Source organism: Anarhichas minor, unplaced genomic scaffold, assembly GCF_050575085.1.
Source record: "Anarhichas minor isolate MPS153535 unplaced genomic scaffold, ASM5057508v1 ptg000004l, whole genome shotgun sequence".
Classification (NCBI taxonomy): Eukaryota; Metazoa; Chordata; class Actinopteri; order Perciformes; family Anarhichadidae; genus Anarhichas; species Anarhichas minor.
Genome location: NW_027466450.1, coordinates 1,783,921 through 1,800,139, shown reverse-complemented (window position 1 = coordinate 1,800,139; position 16,219 = coordinate 1,783,921). Strand labels below are relative to the sequence as shown.

General features: G+C 42.2%; 1 protein-coding gene across 1 annotated transcript in view; it reads left to right on the top strand.

Annotated features, from left to right (window-relative positions):
* The window catches only part of LOC142971140 (uncharacterized), a 29,524-nt gene extending 13,305 nt beyond the window's left edge, over positions 1-16,219 (top strand). Inside the window, exons 10-53 of the mRNA XM_076111779.1 lie at positions 16-69; positions 748-801; positions 945-998; positions 1,093-1,146; positions 1,292-1,336; positions 1,621-1,674; positions 1,890-1,934; positions 2,182-2,235; positions 2,506-2,604; positions 2,709-2,753; positions 2,851-2,949; positions 3,075-3,128; positions 3,345-3,452; positions 3,655-3,708; positions 3,889-3,987; positions 4,099-4,152; positions 4,271-4,369; positions 4,473-4,526; positions 4,887-4,940; positions 5,030-5,083; positions 5,247-5,300; positions 5,483-5,527; positions 5,610-5,708; positions 6,502-6,609; positions 6,896-6,949; positions 7,130-7,183; positions 7,431-7,484; positions 7,606-7,659; positions 7,796-7,903; positions 8,187-8,240; positions 8,474-8,527; positions 8,922-9,083; positions 9,516-9,623; positions 9,804-9,911; positions 10,009-10,062; positions 10,143-10,250; positions 10,508-10,561; positions 10,706-10,813; positions 12,128-12,181; positions 12,363-12,470; positions 12,752-13,058; positions 13,333-13,514; positions 13,753-13,995; positions 15,275-16,219. Of these exons, the coding sequence (XP_075967894.1) occupies positions 16-69; positions 748-801; positions 945-998; positions 1,093-1,146; positions 1,292-1,336; positions 1,621-1,674; positions 1,890-1,934; positions 2,182-2,235; positions 2,506-2,604; positions 2,709-2,753; positions 2,851-2,949; positions 3,075-3,128; positions 3,345-3,452; positions 3,655-3,708; positions 3,889-3,987; positions 4,099-4,152; positions 4,271-4,369; positions 4,473-4,526; positions 4,887-4,940; positions 5,030-5,083; positions 5,247-5,300; positions 5,483-5,527; positions 5,610-5,708; positions 6,502-6,609; positions 6,896-6,949; positions 7,130-7,183; positions 7,431-7,484; positions 7,606-7,659; positions 7,796-7,903; positions 8,187-8,240; positions 8,474-8,527; positions 8,922-9,083; positions 9,516-9,623; positions 9,804-9,911; positions 10,009-10,062; positions 10,143-10,250; positions 10,508-10,561; positions 10,706-10,813; positions 12,128-12,181; positions 12,363-12,470; positions 12,752-13,058; positions 13,333-13,514; positions 13,753-13,995; positions 15,275-15,421 (3,768 nt within the window). The 3' untranslated portion in view covers positions 15,422-16,219. The remainder of the gene's footprint in view (positions 1-15; positions 70-747; positions 802-944; positions 999-1,092; positions 1,147-1,291; positions 1,337-1,620; positions 1,675-1,889; positions 1,935-2,181; positions 2,236-2,505; positions 2,605-2,708; positions 2,754-2,850; positions 2,950-3,074; positions 3,129-3,344; positions 3,453-3,654; positions 3,709-3,888; positions 3,988-4,098; positions 4,153-4,270; positions 4,370-4,472; positions 4,527-4,886; positions 4,941-5,029; positions 5,084-5,246; positions 5,301-5,482; positions 5,528-5,609; positions 5,709-6,501; positions 6,610-6,895; positions 6,950-7,129; positions 7,184-7,430; positions 7,485-7,605; positions 7,660-7,795; positions 7,904-8,186; positions 8,241-8,473; positions 8,528-8,921; positions 9,084-9,515; positions 9,624-9,803; positions 9,912-10,008; positions 10,063-10,142; positions 10,251-10,507; positions 10,562-10,705; positions 10,814-12,127; positions 12,182-12,362; positions 12,471-12,751; positions 13,059-13,332; positions 13,515-13,752; positions 13,996-15,274) is intronic.

Genomic DNA, 16,219 nt, shown 5'->3' with positions numbered 1-16,219 from the left:
GACTGACTTTTTCAGGGTCCTAGTGGGCAAAGGGGACCTGAAGGCCCTCCTGGGAAACCAGGTGAAGATGTAAGTCAGCTCTGGTACAAACTCACATTGTGTCTGACTGAAGGATGCACCAGTTTTATGTCTAAGTTAAAGTAAAAGGCCACTCTTCCAACATTCACTCTAACATTTATATTGCACTTTCTATAACTCCATGTATTCAGCTACAGTAAGACTAAAAACAGGAAGACGGTTTGAAAAAGAGTGTAAATCTATAACTAAAAAATGATTCATACAGCTAGACAGGCCTGGCTGCATTTATAATAATGTGAAAGTAGAAGATCCTGGAGATACAAGTTGACGGGTAGTATACCCACAAATGTTAAGTGAACTGTCAAAGTGTTTTGTTTAATTACATACAGTAGGCTATCATCAGTGAGTCCATTTTTAAAGATGTTTTTATACCATTTTCTTTGTTTTCCTTTCATGGGTTTGTATAACAAAATGAAAGACTATATCGTCCTGAAGATAATGAAAGCATTAAGTGTCTATGTTCCCAAACATCTTGCTACCTACAAACCTACAAAAGCCTATCTCCAGCTCTGCATCTCAGTACAGTATACTGTCAGAGGGTCTTTGTGTAACACAAAATCTGAGAGAAGAAATTTGACATGCGATTTGGCGACAGTCATTTCACTTTCACCGCTAAATGTTTCGCAGCCAAACAAGTTTGTAACGTGTTAACGTCATGTTCTCAAACAGGGAGAAGCAGGCAAAGGAGGAAATAGCGGAGAAGCTGGATTCCCTGGATCACAGGTACACTTTCAGCCCTTTATACCTCCATCACTTAACTGCACACACTGTGTGTCTTCTCATTCAAATGAGACCCCAACAGATGTGCTGTTAGTGCACCTTCAATAGATATGAATGCCAATGCTGTTCTGTGTAACATATTTCAGGGATCCAGAGGATTTCCAGGAACGCCTGGGCCTCCTGGACTGAAGGGTAACAGGGTGAGTAAACCAGAGTCTACAAATTAAAAGCATGTTTATTCCAGAATACATTTCAAAGCATGTGTTAAGTATTTTCCTTCTGTTTCCCTAACAGGGCCATGGTGGAATAATTGGCCAAAAAGGTGAAACTGGAACTGTTGGATCCAAGGTATGAATTAATAAAATATAGTTGGTGAAGCGAAACCTGTTTGACTCACTAGATGAATTAACTGCTTTGCTAAAAAGCCTTTAAATCACCTTGCCATCTGGCAATCATATTTCTAAACAAGTGCTTTCTTTCTGTGGTTTTGTAGGGTGCTACAGGGCCTTCTGGTCCATTGGGAGCACCTGGACCCATGGTAAGTTATATTGTAATGCTTACTTTTTTAAGGTATTCATGGAGATAGTGAATTTTTGAGCAGGTCTGACACTTGGGAGTTTCCTGGAGCAGCCCATACAGATTATACCGTTTATTATGCAGAGCGTATGTGGACTGCAGTACACAAACTTCTGAAGTTTCTGTCTCGAATGAGGCAGGACTATGTATCCAGTGAACTGTAAATAACCCCTCTGAACTTCCTAACTTTAAACTTTTGCATTGAATGGAGGGCAGCTGTAATTTATCACTGTTTGCGTCTAACAGGGTCCTGCTGGGATGCCGGGGGAGAGAGGACGCTCTGGACCTGGCGGTATTGCAGTAAGGATAACATTACTACGCACCAGAAACATCTGCTGCCATGATCATATGTTGTTCTTTCTGTCACAGATTTGAAAAGTAACGTGTGGTTTTACCGTATTGAAGTGTGTTTCCATTGTTTCATCAGTGGCAGCTGTCCATGACTAAATGGGAGGGCCTTACATCAGTGTATTACTGTGATTTATAAGTCAGAGTGATTCGATTTTGTCTTTTAGGGTAAACGTGGTATGCCTGGTAACATCGGAAAGCCTGGTCCAATGGTAAGTCAGCATTCACTGTGTTTTATCATTGTGGATTTACTGTACCCCTCAGTGACTGTCTTACACAGCTTAGCATAGATGCTCATGTATCGTTTAGGTGGATGTGAGCGGGAAAAGGACAGGAACCACTTATCACCCTCTTAAACTGTGCATATTTCATTCAATATGTTTGTACATTTTCCGTGTGGATGCACATTTTCAGCGTTTATTACTTAAGTCTAATTCCCAATATTATTTGATTTAAAAGGGTCCATTGGGTCTCAATGGACCACCTGGATATCCGGGATCACCAGGAACGAAGGTACGATCACTAAAACACTCTCCTTTCGGCTATATGCTCATGCTGAGGGGCTCTTTAATAATGGAAAGTGAATAGTCAGTTTCTAACAAAGTTATTCACCCTAAATTGTCTCATGCACTACTACTGTTTTCCATTACATTGCTCATTATAATTACCTGTTTATTTTTGACACCTATGTGCTGTATATAGATGAAAACTGCCAATAAATTTCTAACTGTATTAGTGTCACTTTTCTGTATATCAACTGTACTTTGTAATGGTCTTCAACAGGGACAACCTGGCCCGACTGGAGTCCGAGGTCCAGTGGGCCCACAGGGACAGAGAGGAGAGAGCGGTCACCTGGGTCGAGCTGGACCTGTTGGCCTCACGGTTAATTTTTTACTTTACTTACAAATCATAATTTATCAGTATACTTAACATGTCAACATGCACCTCAGTGCCCTGCTTTGATGATCTAATCGTTGTATTCATAGGGACCCGGGGGTACGGATGGTGGCCCAGGTAGCAAAGGACCAGTGGTATGTATTGTACAGAGTCATTTCTTTTTAACAACATATTCACTATTTTTGATAAGGATAAGCAAAGGTCACATATAACATGGATTACTTTTCACAGGGTAATCTTGGTGTTCAAGGTCCAGGCGGCCATGCTGGACCCCTTGGCCCACCAGGACCTCAGGGAAGCACTGGTCAGCCTGGTATCAAAGGACAGCTGGTAAAGTGGTTTTAGATATTTGAAGAATCTTGCTTTTTATTGCTGGGATCTTTTTAAAAAAAAAAATGAATAAACAGTGTTGCTAGACATTCAGGAGACTCACATTTTTGCCTTTTGTGTTACAGGGAGACCTTGGTGTAGCAGGATTTAAAGGAGAGGGTGGACCCAAAGGAGAATCTGTAAGCTTCTACTACAGCTAGAATTAAACAGGTTTTAATGCTGCTCTATGAGACACATCATCTGTATTAGAGTAAAATAATGCATTAATGCTGAAATAAAAGCAATTGTTTTGTTCAGTGGACATTTATAGACAAGGACATGTTTTTAAATTTAAGTAAGGGAATAGGTAAGACTTGGAATTACAGCATTTTCTGGCTTGTGTGTCAACTCTCTAGGGTCCCCCAGGCTCGCAGGGAGTGCTCGGACCTCAGGGTGAAGAAGGAAAGCGAGGGCTACGTGGAGACTCTGGCTCTCTCGGCCCTCACGGTCCCGTCGGAGAGAGAGTGAGTCTGCATTTTGTGTCCTAAAGTAGTGTTGGTTTTCTGGAAACACACAGATCCAACCTTTTCTGTTTGGTGATTACATCATTAGAAGCATCAGTACAGAATCCATGTGCCCCATCCATCTGGTTATGTACCATTGTTACTCATTTTTTTGTGTAAGAATAACAATATGAACATGACTAACTCGTGATCTGTTTTTTAGGGAGCTCCTGGTAACAGGGGATTCCCCGGTGCTGATGGGTTGCCAGGACCTAAGGTACATAATTGTCTCCTACTGTATATTATAGTAATGATTCAAACAAACTAGGCCAGCTATATCGATAGTAGTAGCTAATATCAGTAGCTTATTGCCAGAAGGTACCAGAGGTTGTGCTGTTTTGTTTGGCATTCACATGTTTCAATCAGCTAACTGAATGACTTAACATTCTTTCTATAGGGTGCTGTAGGAGATCGTGGAACATCTGGCCCACCAGGGCCAAAAGCATCTGTAGGAGACCCTGGGCGTTCAGGAGAACCTGGTCTACCAGGTGCAAGGGTAACACTGAAGACCTCCAGTTTTGATTCACTATATCATTACATTTACTATGTTTGTCTGTATCCCACATTTCCATTGCTCATATTCTATTTTTTTACCTCTTAATCAAAGGGTCTTACTGGTACCCCTGGAGTCCAGGGAGCAGAGGGCAAGCCAGGACCACTGGTAGGTTACAGTTCTCAACCACATTCACAGTGAAATATATATAGTTAGCTTTCAGCTTATGAGAACTACTATGATAATAAGAAATGATTGAGTCAAAGTGTGGTTTTCTTTTGTTAAGGGAGCTGCAGGTGAAGATGGTCGTCCAGGCCCCGCAGGGTCAATTGGAAACAGGGGCCCCGCAGGAATCATGGGAGGGCCAGGCCCCAAGGGCTTCAGTGTAAGGCTAAGTCACTCGAAACGTTGCAATAATGATCAGTCAGGTCAGTCTGTTTATCTCCTGTTCTGTTTCTAATACAAAACATATATTTTTACACTCAAAGGGCGACCCAGGAAAGACAGGTGAACAAGGATCTGGGGGAGTGTCAGGTCAAAGAGTGAGTACTCTTTATGAATGAAAAGTTGTGTTTGTTTGGCAATGGGAAGACTTAGGGACTTCTTCCACATAAAATAATTGCCAGTGATTCATTGATCTGTCAAAAGTAAGCACAGCAATAACACATAATTAGTATAATAAAGAAACTGCATGGATCAACATAATGTTCTGTCTGTTCTGTTGTACTTGCTACATGACTGCCTTGTTTTTCTTTATCTTTGATTCCACAATGATCTACTTTACAATAGAAGTTATTAGTCAGTAGTAGATTTAGTTACCAAAACAAAAAAAACTCATACAGCCATTAACACACCATTAAACCCCACATGTGGCAGGTTGTTAACTGTCTCAATGTCTTCAGGGTCCTCCTGGAAAAGATGGAGAGGTTGGCCCCGCTGGCCCATCTGGCCCATCTGTAAGTGTCTGATTCTTCTCTGGTTGTAGTCATTTTTGTTTTTTCACTGTTCTCACAATTGACTGACACATTACTTTGTCCTCTTAAAGGGTGTCGCAGGAGAAAGAGGAGAGCAGGGACCTCCTGGTGTAAATGGATTCCAGGTGCGTAGTCGGTTTTTGGTTGGTGAGAATGCTACAAAAGTAATGCACACTGACTTTGAGACTGTAGGTGTGAGAAGAAAGTGCGGTGTTAAAAGGTCATTAGACCCCAGTCTGTGCTGAAGAGGTGCTCAGATGGTCATGTCTGGCTGTCTTGTGTTCGTAGGGTTTGCCTGGAAATCAAGGCCCTCCTGGAGAATCTGGAAAACCAGGTGACCAAGTGAGTGTGACAGATGATATATAAATGCTGCTTTGGGCTAAATGACCCTCGACTGAAACACATTCTTTTGAATCTACAATCTTTGATGTTGCTCTCTGTCCTAACACCATTGTCGTTTGAGGAACTTGATCATGATTCACATTGAACTCAACATAAATGATACCATTGTTTGTTTCCTTCAGGGTATTCCTGGAGAGCTTGGTGTTGTGGGTCAAATTGGTCCAAGGGTAGGTGAATTTTCACTATGGTACATTATTCAGGCGGTCAGTACAGTTGAATAGCTCAAACTGATGTTTTTTTCTTTCCCAGGGAGAGCGTGGTATTCCTGGGGAGAGAGGGGAGCTGGGTACAACTGGTCTGCAGGGACCTAAGGGTATCCCTGGGGCACCTGGTCCAGATGGACCAAAGGTAATGTAGACAGGCCTCAACTAGCAGCAAAAGATTATTTTTGAAGGAGAATACTACTGAGTGCAGAACCACTCAAAACAGCGTCAGACAAATAAGGCAAAGTCTATTTGGAACTATCACGAGATATTTTCAAATTAAATGACAAGATAGTTGTGAAGCATTTACAGTGAACGGGTGCACAAAAAATAGAGCAAAAGTGCAGTATTTGGTATCTGTTATGGCAACAGACTAGAGTAAAGGTGCTCCAATCAATAGACCACACATTTTTACAAGCCAATATTTGTTCTAAATAGTCTGATCGTTGTCTCTATAGGGGGCAATCAGATAACGCAAAACACACGAGACAATTTCTTCTTGCGCCGCAAAAATTACTTCACCAGAGTTGTGTCTCTAAGAGAGAGAGAGGGGAATATGTTGCGCATGTTGCCTGCCAACAGTTGTCAATTCATGATACTTTCTCATCTCTTAATTTGAATACATACATACATACAATTGTGATCGGCCTCTGAAATCCTGACTGGAGCACCCTTAGTCCGGAGTGTATGCAGAGCATTGAGTAAAAGTTAAGAGGAAAATACATTGTATGCATATCACGTATCTAGAAGTGCCAGTGTACTTACCGCATACACAGAGACATGTAGACTTCTGCATAAAATATAAATGCAAAATATAAATGTTAGCGGGCATGCCCGCAATTAAATGAAGTATGTTTGGTTGTACCGTATAATTCGATACATGTTTAATGCTCAAAAGCAATGAGCCTGCTGACATTGGTGTTTGTTTGTCACTGAAGGGTAGTCCTGGTCCTCCTGGTGCACTTGGTGACGCGGGTCCTCCAGGTCTTCAGGGAATGCCAGGAGAGAGGGGCATCTCTGGCCCTTCTGGGCCGAAAGGTGACAGAGTAAGTTTATCATTATCTTCTTTTCTATGCAATACATTTTTTATATATAATGTATTGTACATATGGATATACCTGAACAGCACAGTGGTTTTACTAATGTGGGGGAAAACATTGTAAGCAGCAGTTAGTTCCAGTGGAAATGTGCTGTATTTTTGGAAGATGGAAGGTCTTCTTAAGTTACAATCAACAAATCTGTGTTGTCTGTCATGTCCGTGTTAAATTAACGCAACTATAGGACATGTTGCCAACTTGAGTGCTGACACCTTTTTTGCTGTCTTTTGTATAGGGAGCAATTGGGGAGAAAGGATCAGAAGGTACAGCTGGAAATGATGGTGCAAGGGTAAGCAAAATATCTTACATTTACACTTGTGAGACGATAAAACCCTGTAATGTAAGTAAGTGTAAGTGTACATTTGACACTTGTCACAGCTTGTTCATTAAATGTGAACGTGACTTGACTGCACAAGGTACCGGTAACAGTGAGTGGAGTAACCCAACCAGATCTGTTTTCTGTCAACAGGGAGTCCCAGGTCCCGTTGGCCCGCTAGGACCTGCAGGACCCAGTGGTGAGAAGGTAGGATCTTTTTTTTCTTTCTAAAGGCTGCTATTTGCATCACAATGATTCAAGGTGATGACACGTTTTAGGAAAGCGTTGGTTCCCAGGATGCCCACTATGTTGTTAGTCATATATTCTCTTGGCTTCATCTGAAGGACAGTCTTTGGCTTGCATTGCCTCTGCAAACATAAAAATACAGGATTTATGGGGCAACACAGGCTCAATGAATGGTTGTAGAAATAGTACATTTGTAACATTTTTTCAGGGAGAACCTGGACCCAAAGGACCACATGGACCCCCAGGATCCAGAGGAATGCCAGTGAGTAGACCTGGCCAGTGTTTCAAACTTGAAGTCTATTCAGGCCATGTAAATACCGGTGATACAGAATTGGTGTGTATCAATAGAGCGCTTCAATATAATATTCTCTCATCTTCAACAGGGATCCAGAGGTGACCCTGGCCCAATTGGTGCTGTTGGATTTGCTGGAACTCCTGTAAGTAGTCATTCATTGTCACATTGTTTTATTTTATTTCCTAAGAAATATTTATGTCTCTTAATAATGCTGTAAAAATAATATCAGATTAAACTTGTTTTGATGTACCCTTTGTAATATTACCAACATTTTACAGGGTCCTGATGGCCAACCTGGAGTCAAGGGAGAGCCTGGAGAACCAGGCCAAAAAGGAGATGCTGGATCACCAGGACCTCAAGGCTTGTCTGGTGCTCATGGACCTCATGTGAGTTGCACATGTCAAGACAACAAATGAAAAACTGCACTTTTTGAAATTTGTTTTTTCATGCGGTTGTTCCGTGGTATATTTTTGCAGGCCACTCCTTGATATTGTAAACAGTGTCATCAGTCGTCTTTGTACTTTTATTTGGTCCACTTTGGAAGTTTGAGTGTATTAACTCCTGCAAAACAATTTATCATGGGTGTACTGTATGTCTTTAAGGTTCCAGAGAGGCAAGCTTTCACCTGCAAATATGCTGCTGATAAATGCTTCTCTGTTTTGTTTGTAGGGGCCAGTTGGTGTTGCTGGACTGAAAGGCGGAAGAGGAACACAGGGTGCACCAGTAAGATCTTTTCATGATTACAGAAGTTAGATGAAAATGTGAAATTAGATGGAGTAGAAAGGATTTTGTGACCACAGGAAGCGTGTCAACCCTGATTGTTAAATTCCTCTTATGCAGAGTTTAATACCTGATCTGTTTGAATAACAACTTCAGAAACTTTGTTCTCTTTCTTACTTCTCCAAAAAGGAGATATTGCAATCTGTCATCAAACTTGTAAAACTTTCTGCTTTCAGGGCCCCACTGGTTTTCCTGGATCTGCAGGACGAGTCGGCCCACCAGGCCCAACTGTAAGTACTGCCCTGAGTTTGTATGAAACATTAGGGTAACAAGATATGACATTATATTTGCCATATTAGTTCAAAATTGGAAGGCTCACCAACGTTTAATATAAAATCAGAGTGTGATGTGACTCCCTTAAACATGGAAGAGTGAGGATGATGTTTGCACCTGTTGAAGATTAACTCTGGATTACTGTAATGAGATCTTGGTTATGGAGGAGCTGCAGCTTTTAAACTTTCCAAAACAGACAATCTAACAATCACGCACACTTGATGCAGCAGTTGGCCAAGTGTGCAGCGTGTCTCACCCTACTTGGCCATTTCGGAACAGGTGTGCAGCAGTCGGATGTAAATCCTATACAACTACATGCCTCTATCTCATGACCACTTCCAATCCTGCCAGGGTCCACTTGGAGAACCCGGACCCCTTGGACCTCCAGGGAAAGAGGGTCCTCTTGGTCTCCGTGGAGACCATGGAGCGCCCGGAAGACAAGGAGAGCGAGGACCAGCAGGATCCGCCGGCAGCCTCGGAGACAAAGGGGACTCTGGAGAAGACGGACCCACGGTAAACTCAAGTTATTGTTTTGCAATTTTACATTTTAGTTGCATTTTTAATCAAAACTAATTCCCACCTAAACCACAAATTAGTAATATGTCACTTTCTAAAAAGAAATCAGTTATTTAGTAAAATTGGTAAAATTGCCATTTGGCATTTATAATAACAATATTTGAATCAATCAAACCCAGACATTGCCTTGTAGCAATATTGTGGTAAAACAATATCAAACAATATTTTTCCCAGCACACTTTTTAAATGTAGGCGCCTGATCATAACTACGGGGTATATGGCTCCTCTTAACACAAAATGATTTGAAATAAGTCTTATTGGCTGTTGTGGTGTTATTGTCAACCAGACATATTACACCAGGTTGGAATACACTGGGATCCCAATCTGTGTTTTAGGTAAATGTTCTGTGTGTGGTGTTATCTGCTTTAGGGTCCCGATGGTCCTCCAGGCCCAGATGGAACTACCGGACAGAGAGGCATTGTGGGTCTTCCTGGTCAGAGAGGGGAGCGCGGGATGCCAGGCCTTCCGGGACCTGGGGTGTGTATTCTGCACATTTACACATGAATCATATTAATCCTGAAACTTTGTCTTAAATAGGTTTAAGTAGGTTTCATTTCCCTGCTTCTAAAGTGAATAGTTGATATGTATTTTGATTAGTGTGTATTATGCATCGTCCTTTTAGTGCTGCATTGTGAGTTGCCTGATTCTTTTTTTTAGGGTCCCCCAGGAAAACAGGGATCCACAGGAACATCCGGAGATAAAGGCCCCTCAGGCCCAGTTGGTGTTCCTGGTGCGAACGGACCTCGTGGTGATCCTGGTCCTGATGTGAGTTCAACTTCCCAATTGGTTGTGGCTCTCAAATGATATCAGTGTGACTGTCATTTTGTACAGCTGTCCTAATGTTTGTTGTCTGGTCCTTTAGGGCCCTGCAGGATCTGATGGCCCGCCAGGCAAAGATGGTGGTCTAGGACAAAGAGTAAGAGACAGATAGAATGGAAATGGCACTTGTTTGTTGTTTTACACATCGCAAGTGGCTGACGGCTGGTACTTTTCCAGGGAGACCGAGGAGATTCTGGTCCAGAAGGTTTGACTGGTCCCCAGGGACTTCCTGGCACTCCAGGTCCTGTCGGTGCAACGGGTGATGCTGGAAGGAGAGGAGATGCTGTAAGTGGACTCCTAGAAGTTTATGTTCAGTGTGTTAGTCCATCAGGGAACAAGACTGTAATAACAGATTCACGCGTGATTACATTCTGGGGGTAGATCTGATTTAAGCCCGGGGGGGCGTGTTGGAACGTGTATGAGCTTAATACGAAGTGATAGGAATGATGTGTTGGGGTATAACAAGGAGTTGGAGAGTTTCCAGTGCTGGCAGAGAGATCTTTCTTCCCTTAGGGCCTTCTAATGATGTGACTCATTTGCAGGGCTCAAGAGGACCTGTTGGTCCACCTGGCTCGGCTGGAAAGAGAGGATTAGTGGTGAGTGTCCAACTTGTAGTTATACAGTACACTACCATACACTTTGATATGAACATTACTGCTGAAACAAGCCAAGAACCACAATGAAAAACGTACCCATTTCTAACAATAATCATGAAATGTGTTAAAATCTCTCTAATTCAGGGACCCCAAGGACCAAGAGGGGATAATGGTGACCTGGGAGATCACGGAGAGAGAGGGCAGAAGGGACATCGAGGCTTCACTGGTCTGCAGGGTCTTCCAGGACCTCCAGTAAGTTACAGTGGTGTTCAGTAATCCTATTATGCTGGCTCAACTCGCTGTGCATTCCCTTCAGGAGGCCTCATCCACCCTTTGTGTACATTTTTTTCCTCTGTTGTTCAAAGTCACTTTTGCCAACTGTGCATCAAATGCAAATGTGGTTGACACAGCTTCTGGTTCCTTTAACATCGTTAAACTACTTATTCACACAACTGTAGTGCAGAGCAACCAACACAAATGCAGTCAGCAAGTCTTACAATGCCACTGTTCTCAATCCACATCAGATTGTACTGTCGTGAAGCGGTTCAGGAGAGGCTCCAACGCAAAAGTTTAGAAAGTCAATTTCATGTCCAGGTTTTTCTGAATGAGGACTGCAGTCACGCCGCCAAGGTTGGATTTATCAAAGTGATCCAAAGCGTCTCAGAATGTTACAACAGGTGTGATGTGGATGAAAGTCTAAGGCCTAATTCAAATGACAGACGAATGGAGAAGCAGTAAAAGGATTGTCCCTTTCATTTTGTCTATTTCATTATATTTCAACAAACTTAAACTAAAAGTTCGGGAGACTTAAAAGCAGAAATGGAACATGATATTTAGGGCTGTCCTTGAGTAAAGAAATCCCATCCACTATATTTGTTGTTGCCCTAATAATATTCATAGCCATTTTTTTCATTATTGTATAATCACCTGAAACTAAGAATCATTGTGATTTTGTTACCTTAGAATGAGCCGTTTACATCTACATATGGAGTTGGTCCTCTCCCATGAAGTCTGACATGTTGCACTGCCATGTTTCTATAGTAGCTCAGAATGTACAAACCGAACACTAAATCTTGAGAAGGCCTTCCAGGTTTTGTTTTGTTTTGTACTTGAAGGCCACGGTAGTTCTCCAACATGCTTGGAAAGGGAGGGGTGAGTGGAGGGGTGTTTAGTTGGTCCACTAGATCCTACATACTGGATATTTAACACCCAAAGACTGCTGGTCTGCTTCATCGGGATTATGCTGGTGTGATTTGATCAATTGTGATTGACAGTGCCGGCGACATCAGCAAACACATTATAATGTAGGTGTTGCTAAATCCTGATGTTTCATATAGATCAGAAACAATATCAGAAATCAGATTATGCTGTAGTCAGGAATAGTTTCCGACTGCATGGTACTGTTACTGACATGTAAGGTCCCCTGCTTGCCTGTCATCCAATGGGTAATAGCCATCAAGCACCGGTGAACCTGTGTACTGTGTGCATTCTGGGAAAAATGTTGAAGTCGAATGTGTAAATGAGATGTACAAAGAGACTAATGCATATTCACCTCTGGTTTTTTAGGGTACAACAGGTGAGCAGGGAGCTCCAGGAATCATTGGACCAAGCGGACCGAGGGTAAATGCCACAGTTCAATTTGTTTCAAGAGGAAAACATGCCTTCCTGAATTTCATCTTTTGTAATAGAATAAAGAGTTTTACATGGAGAAAATCCAACATATACTTTAGTTTATCATTTTGGAATCCAACCCCTGATTTTAAAGCAAAGACTAACTGCCTTTGATATGAATATGATTCAGGGGCCTCCTGGACCTATTGGGCCTCCTGGAAAGGAAGGATACATCGGACATCCAGGACCGATGGGACCTCCTGGAACCCGTGGAATCAGTGGAGAAATTGGACCAGAGGTATTTACTTACTGTACAGAGTTGAACTGCATGCAAGCTGGAACTAGTAAAAAACATTGCAGCAAATGTAATTAAAAACAGCCAGACGTACAGCAAGCTGTTAGGGAAGATCAGTCTGACTATAAATTGTTGAACATCTTTGCAACAGATGTTCTGTGAGGCAGGAACAATGGGCTGCTATGAGTTTATTATAGCACATTTTTGTCTGAATAGAGTTCTGACCAGAAAATAAAAACGTAAAAAACTTCAAGTAAAATACCATAATACTCCTAAATCTGCAGGGTCCTCCAGGAGAGAGTGGACCCGCAGGCCCACCTGGTCCCCCAGGACCGCCTATAGCTGCTATGGATGACCTCTTTGGCTCTCACGATTACGACTTCGGCCCCCCTCCTCCTCCTGAGTTCAGCGAGGACGAGGCCATGCCCAACAGCAACTCCTCCACCATAGTGGCCGTGGACCCCGGCGTTCAGGCCACCCTGAAGGCCCTCAGCAGCCAGATCAACAGCATGAAGAGCCCTGACGGCAGCAGGAAACACCCTGCCAGGACCTGTGACGACCTGAAGAGATGCTACCCCATGAAGAAGAGTGGTGAGTGTCAGTGACAGGGGCAATGCAGTCCTTTGTCTTCTAGTTTACCACGCTCTTATCTTAGCTGATATTTATCCTGTTCATCAGTGCGTTTCTTCAACATTATAAACCTAGAAATACCGTCGAGGCATGATGCCTCTGAACTGCAAACTAAATTAGCTTGTAGCCAATAACACGGACTTATTGTACCTTTGCAGTCGTTGCAGCTGTATAATAAATCAACTGTGTGGTCAAAAGCTACATGTCCAGAATTCCTGATCACTGTGTTGTGTAGGGGAGTACTGGGTGGATCCAAACCAAGGCAGTGTGGAGGACGCCATTAAAGTGCACTGCAACATGGACACCGGGGAGACCTGCATCTCTGCCAACCCTTCCAGCATACCTCGCAAAGTATGGTGGAGCTCTTCCAGGAACAAACCTGTGTGGTTCGGAGCCGACATCAACCGTGGAACACATGTGAGCGCTTATATTTTGACGATGGGAGAGAGAGAGGGGCAGCACAGTGAAGTTGATTCACACTTGCAAATAAAATGTTACAGAAATTGAAACTTTAAGATTTACAGAAAGATGCTCAAAAGGGTGCAGAACTACCAGATTTTAGAGTGAAACTTATGTTGTTTTCTTAGCAGTGTGTCTTGGCTTATTGATGGATTTTTGTGAGGATCTGCATTGACTGCTCCATTTGTTTCTCTAGTTCACTTATGGCAACAAAGAGCAGCCGGCAAACTCTGTCACAGTTCAGATGACTTTCATCCGCCTCCTCTCCAAAGAGGCATCTCAGACCATCACCTACAACTGCAAGAACTCTGTGGGCTATAAGGACGGGAAGATGGGCAACTATAAGAAAGCTGTAATCCTCAAGGGCTCCAACGACCTGGAGCTCAAAGCAGAGGGAAACAACCGCTTCAGATACACAGTGGTGGAGGACACCTGCGCAGTAAGTTCTCACAGTTCAACAGTGGCTTTGCTCTTTTTTACATATTCATTCATTGTTACCCGTATCAAAGGATACAATTCCATATTTTTCTTGTTCTCAACAAATCCTTTGAAATGACCAATACCAATAATATTAATGGTTCCATTGATTGTCAAGTGAATTTTGAAGCAAACTTTTGAAATTTAGGCACATTTTCAACAGCTGGTTTGGAGCGAATAAACTTGGCTACGCAAAGCTAGTTTAATTAGAAGAAGGTGTATAGGCTACGTTTTGAGCAGGTACTACCCATTGTTCAGTCACCCCATTATTCCAAAACCCCATTAGTCTGAAAAACGTCTCACAGAACCGAAAGCCCATGTGTTTGACAGCACGTTGTCCTGAAAACAAACGCCCATTTCCACAAAAATACACAATCTCCTTGCAACAAACAGAAGCACATGGCTAATTATTATGCAGAATGACATCATCAGAACTTTTTTCTTACTATGGCAAAGGCATGACCCCCATCTACAAAAGAAAAATGGTTAGAGGTCTTCAGGAATCTGTTTCAATTAGGCAAGTTATAATTGTTTTAGACAAAGAAAAAAAGTATGCAAAGATTCTGAAGCACAAGCAAGGAGTGGAAACAGCTGATCAGTCGTTTGAGTTAAATGTTCACTATGTCATAACTTATTGCGTTAATACTTTGCCGAGAATCTATTTAAGGCATCAACTATTTTTTGAAAAACGAAGCGTAAAAACTTTGGCGCAGTTTTATCGAATTTTGCAGCACTTCAAAATGCGCGTAAAAAATATGTGAATAGAAACAGGGCTAATGAGTCTTTCAATTAGTCTGCTGAATGTTTAAATAGGTAACTGTTTATTAACAACTTTGCCATAACAACTTAAAAAAGGTGACACTTTGTCAATGCGTTGTCAGCTTGTTTTGCTGCCCCCTAGTGGCTGTAAAATCAAGTAAAGCTGCTTCAAGCAGGATTAAACAATGCAGTGTTAGGCACTATTTTCAGCCATAGAATAAAGCACATTTGGTGCCGTGAGCTGTTGTGGCAGCAGGTCCGTGTAAGGTATATCAGGCTTTGGATACAATTAATTCATTGGTATTCTTTGGTCTTTTTATGAAGTTTGTTAGAAAAACAAAACATGCTGAGTATCTAAAGCAAGGCAACACCCAGAACAAGTCATTAAGATACTGTTTACAATTTCATCGAGATGTATTGCTTATCATTGTAGAGAACAATTATGTTTCAGTAGTCACTGAACCTCTGTCAATCTTTTACAGCAAGCAAATGGCAACTGGGGCAAGACAGTGTTTGAGTACAGGACACAGAAAACTGCAAGACTTCCAATTGTGGATATGGCCCCTGTGGACATTGGCGGCCCGGATCAAGAGTTCGGCATCGATATCGGGCCCGTGTGCTTCTTGTAAAATCGTCAGCATGGATGTGTCGAGGAGAATCCTGAGACTATTGAACTGACAGCTGACACGATCAGCCACGTTGTACATACGAGTACTGAGGACTATTCTGGCCCTGTGGCAAGATATTTATTGTGCCTTTCAACCCAGTTCAAGAGATCAAAGATTTGTAAGTTAGAATGAATGTTTGGAATTTACTTAAAAAATTGGTAAAAATCTGAATCATTCCTCTGTCTTCTTGTGTATGTTTGACTCCAAGCATGATGCATTTCGAGGCTCACTATGGTTTAGTTTGGTCCAAAGATATTACCCTTTAATTCTATTTCACAAACATTATTGCCAAAGATTTATGAACATGAAAGCTCTAAAATTGTAATTATAACTGCTGTCTAAAGGCCCAGAGAAATCCCACTGAAGCTTCGTCAAATGTCCCTCCACTAGTATGTTTTCTAGATTTGTCTACTCATTTTTTTGTTTGAAATGTGTTGCATATACAACAACATTGCGGTGCTATTGAGGAAACGAATACAGCCGACGCTGCATTCACTCAGCGCAGGAATTTTCTCAAGACAGTTTTGATGAACCAATGTCTGTATCCAGTTCTTCCAAACTCTGTACCGTAGAGCACGTAGAACATTAAAGACACATTAAGACTGTCGATTCCTCAGTGTTAGCTACCTCGTCACCGAAACTGAGAAACGATGACACCACATGTAAATCTGCTTTCACAGGTGCTGTTTTGTAAGTATAGTGTGATCCTTGTGCACTTCTCCCGGCTGCACGGTACAGGGCAGGGTGTGGGGATACCAA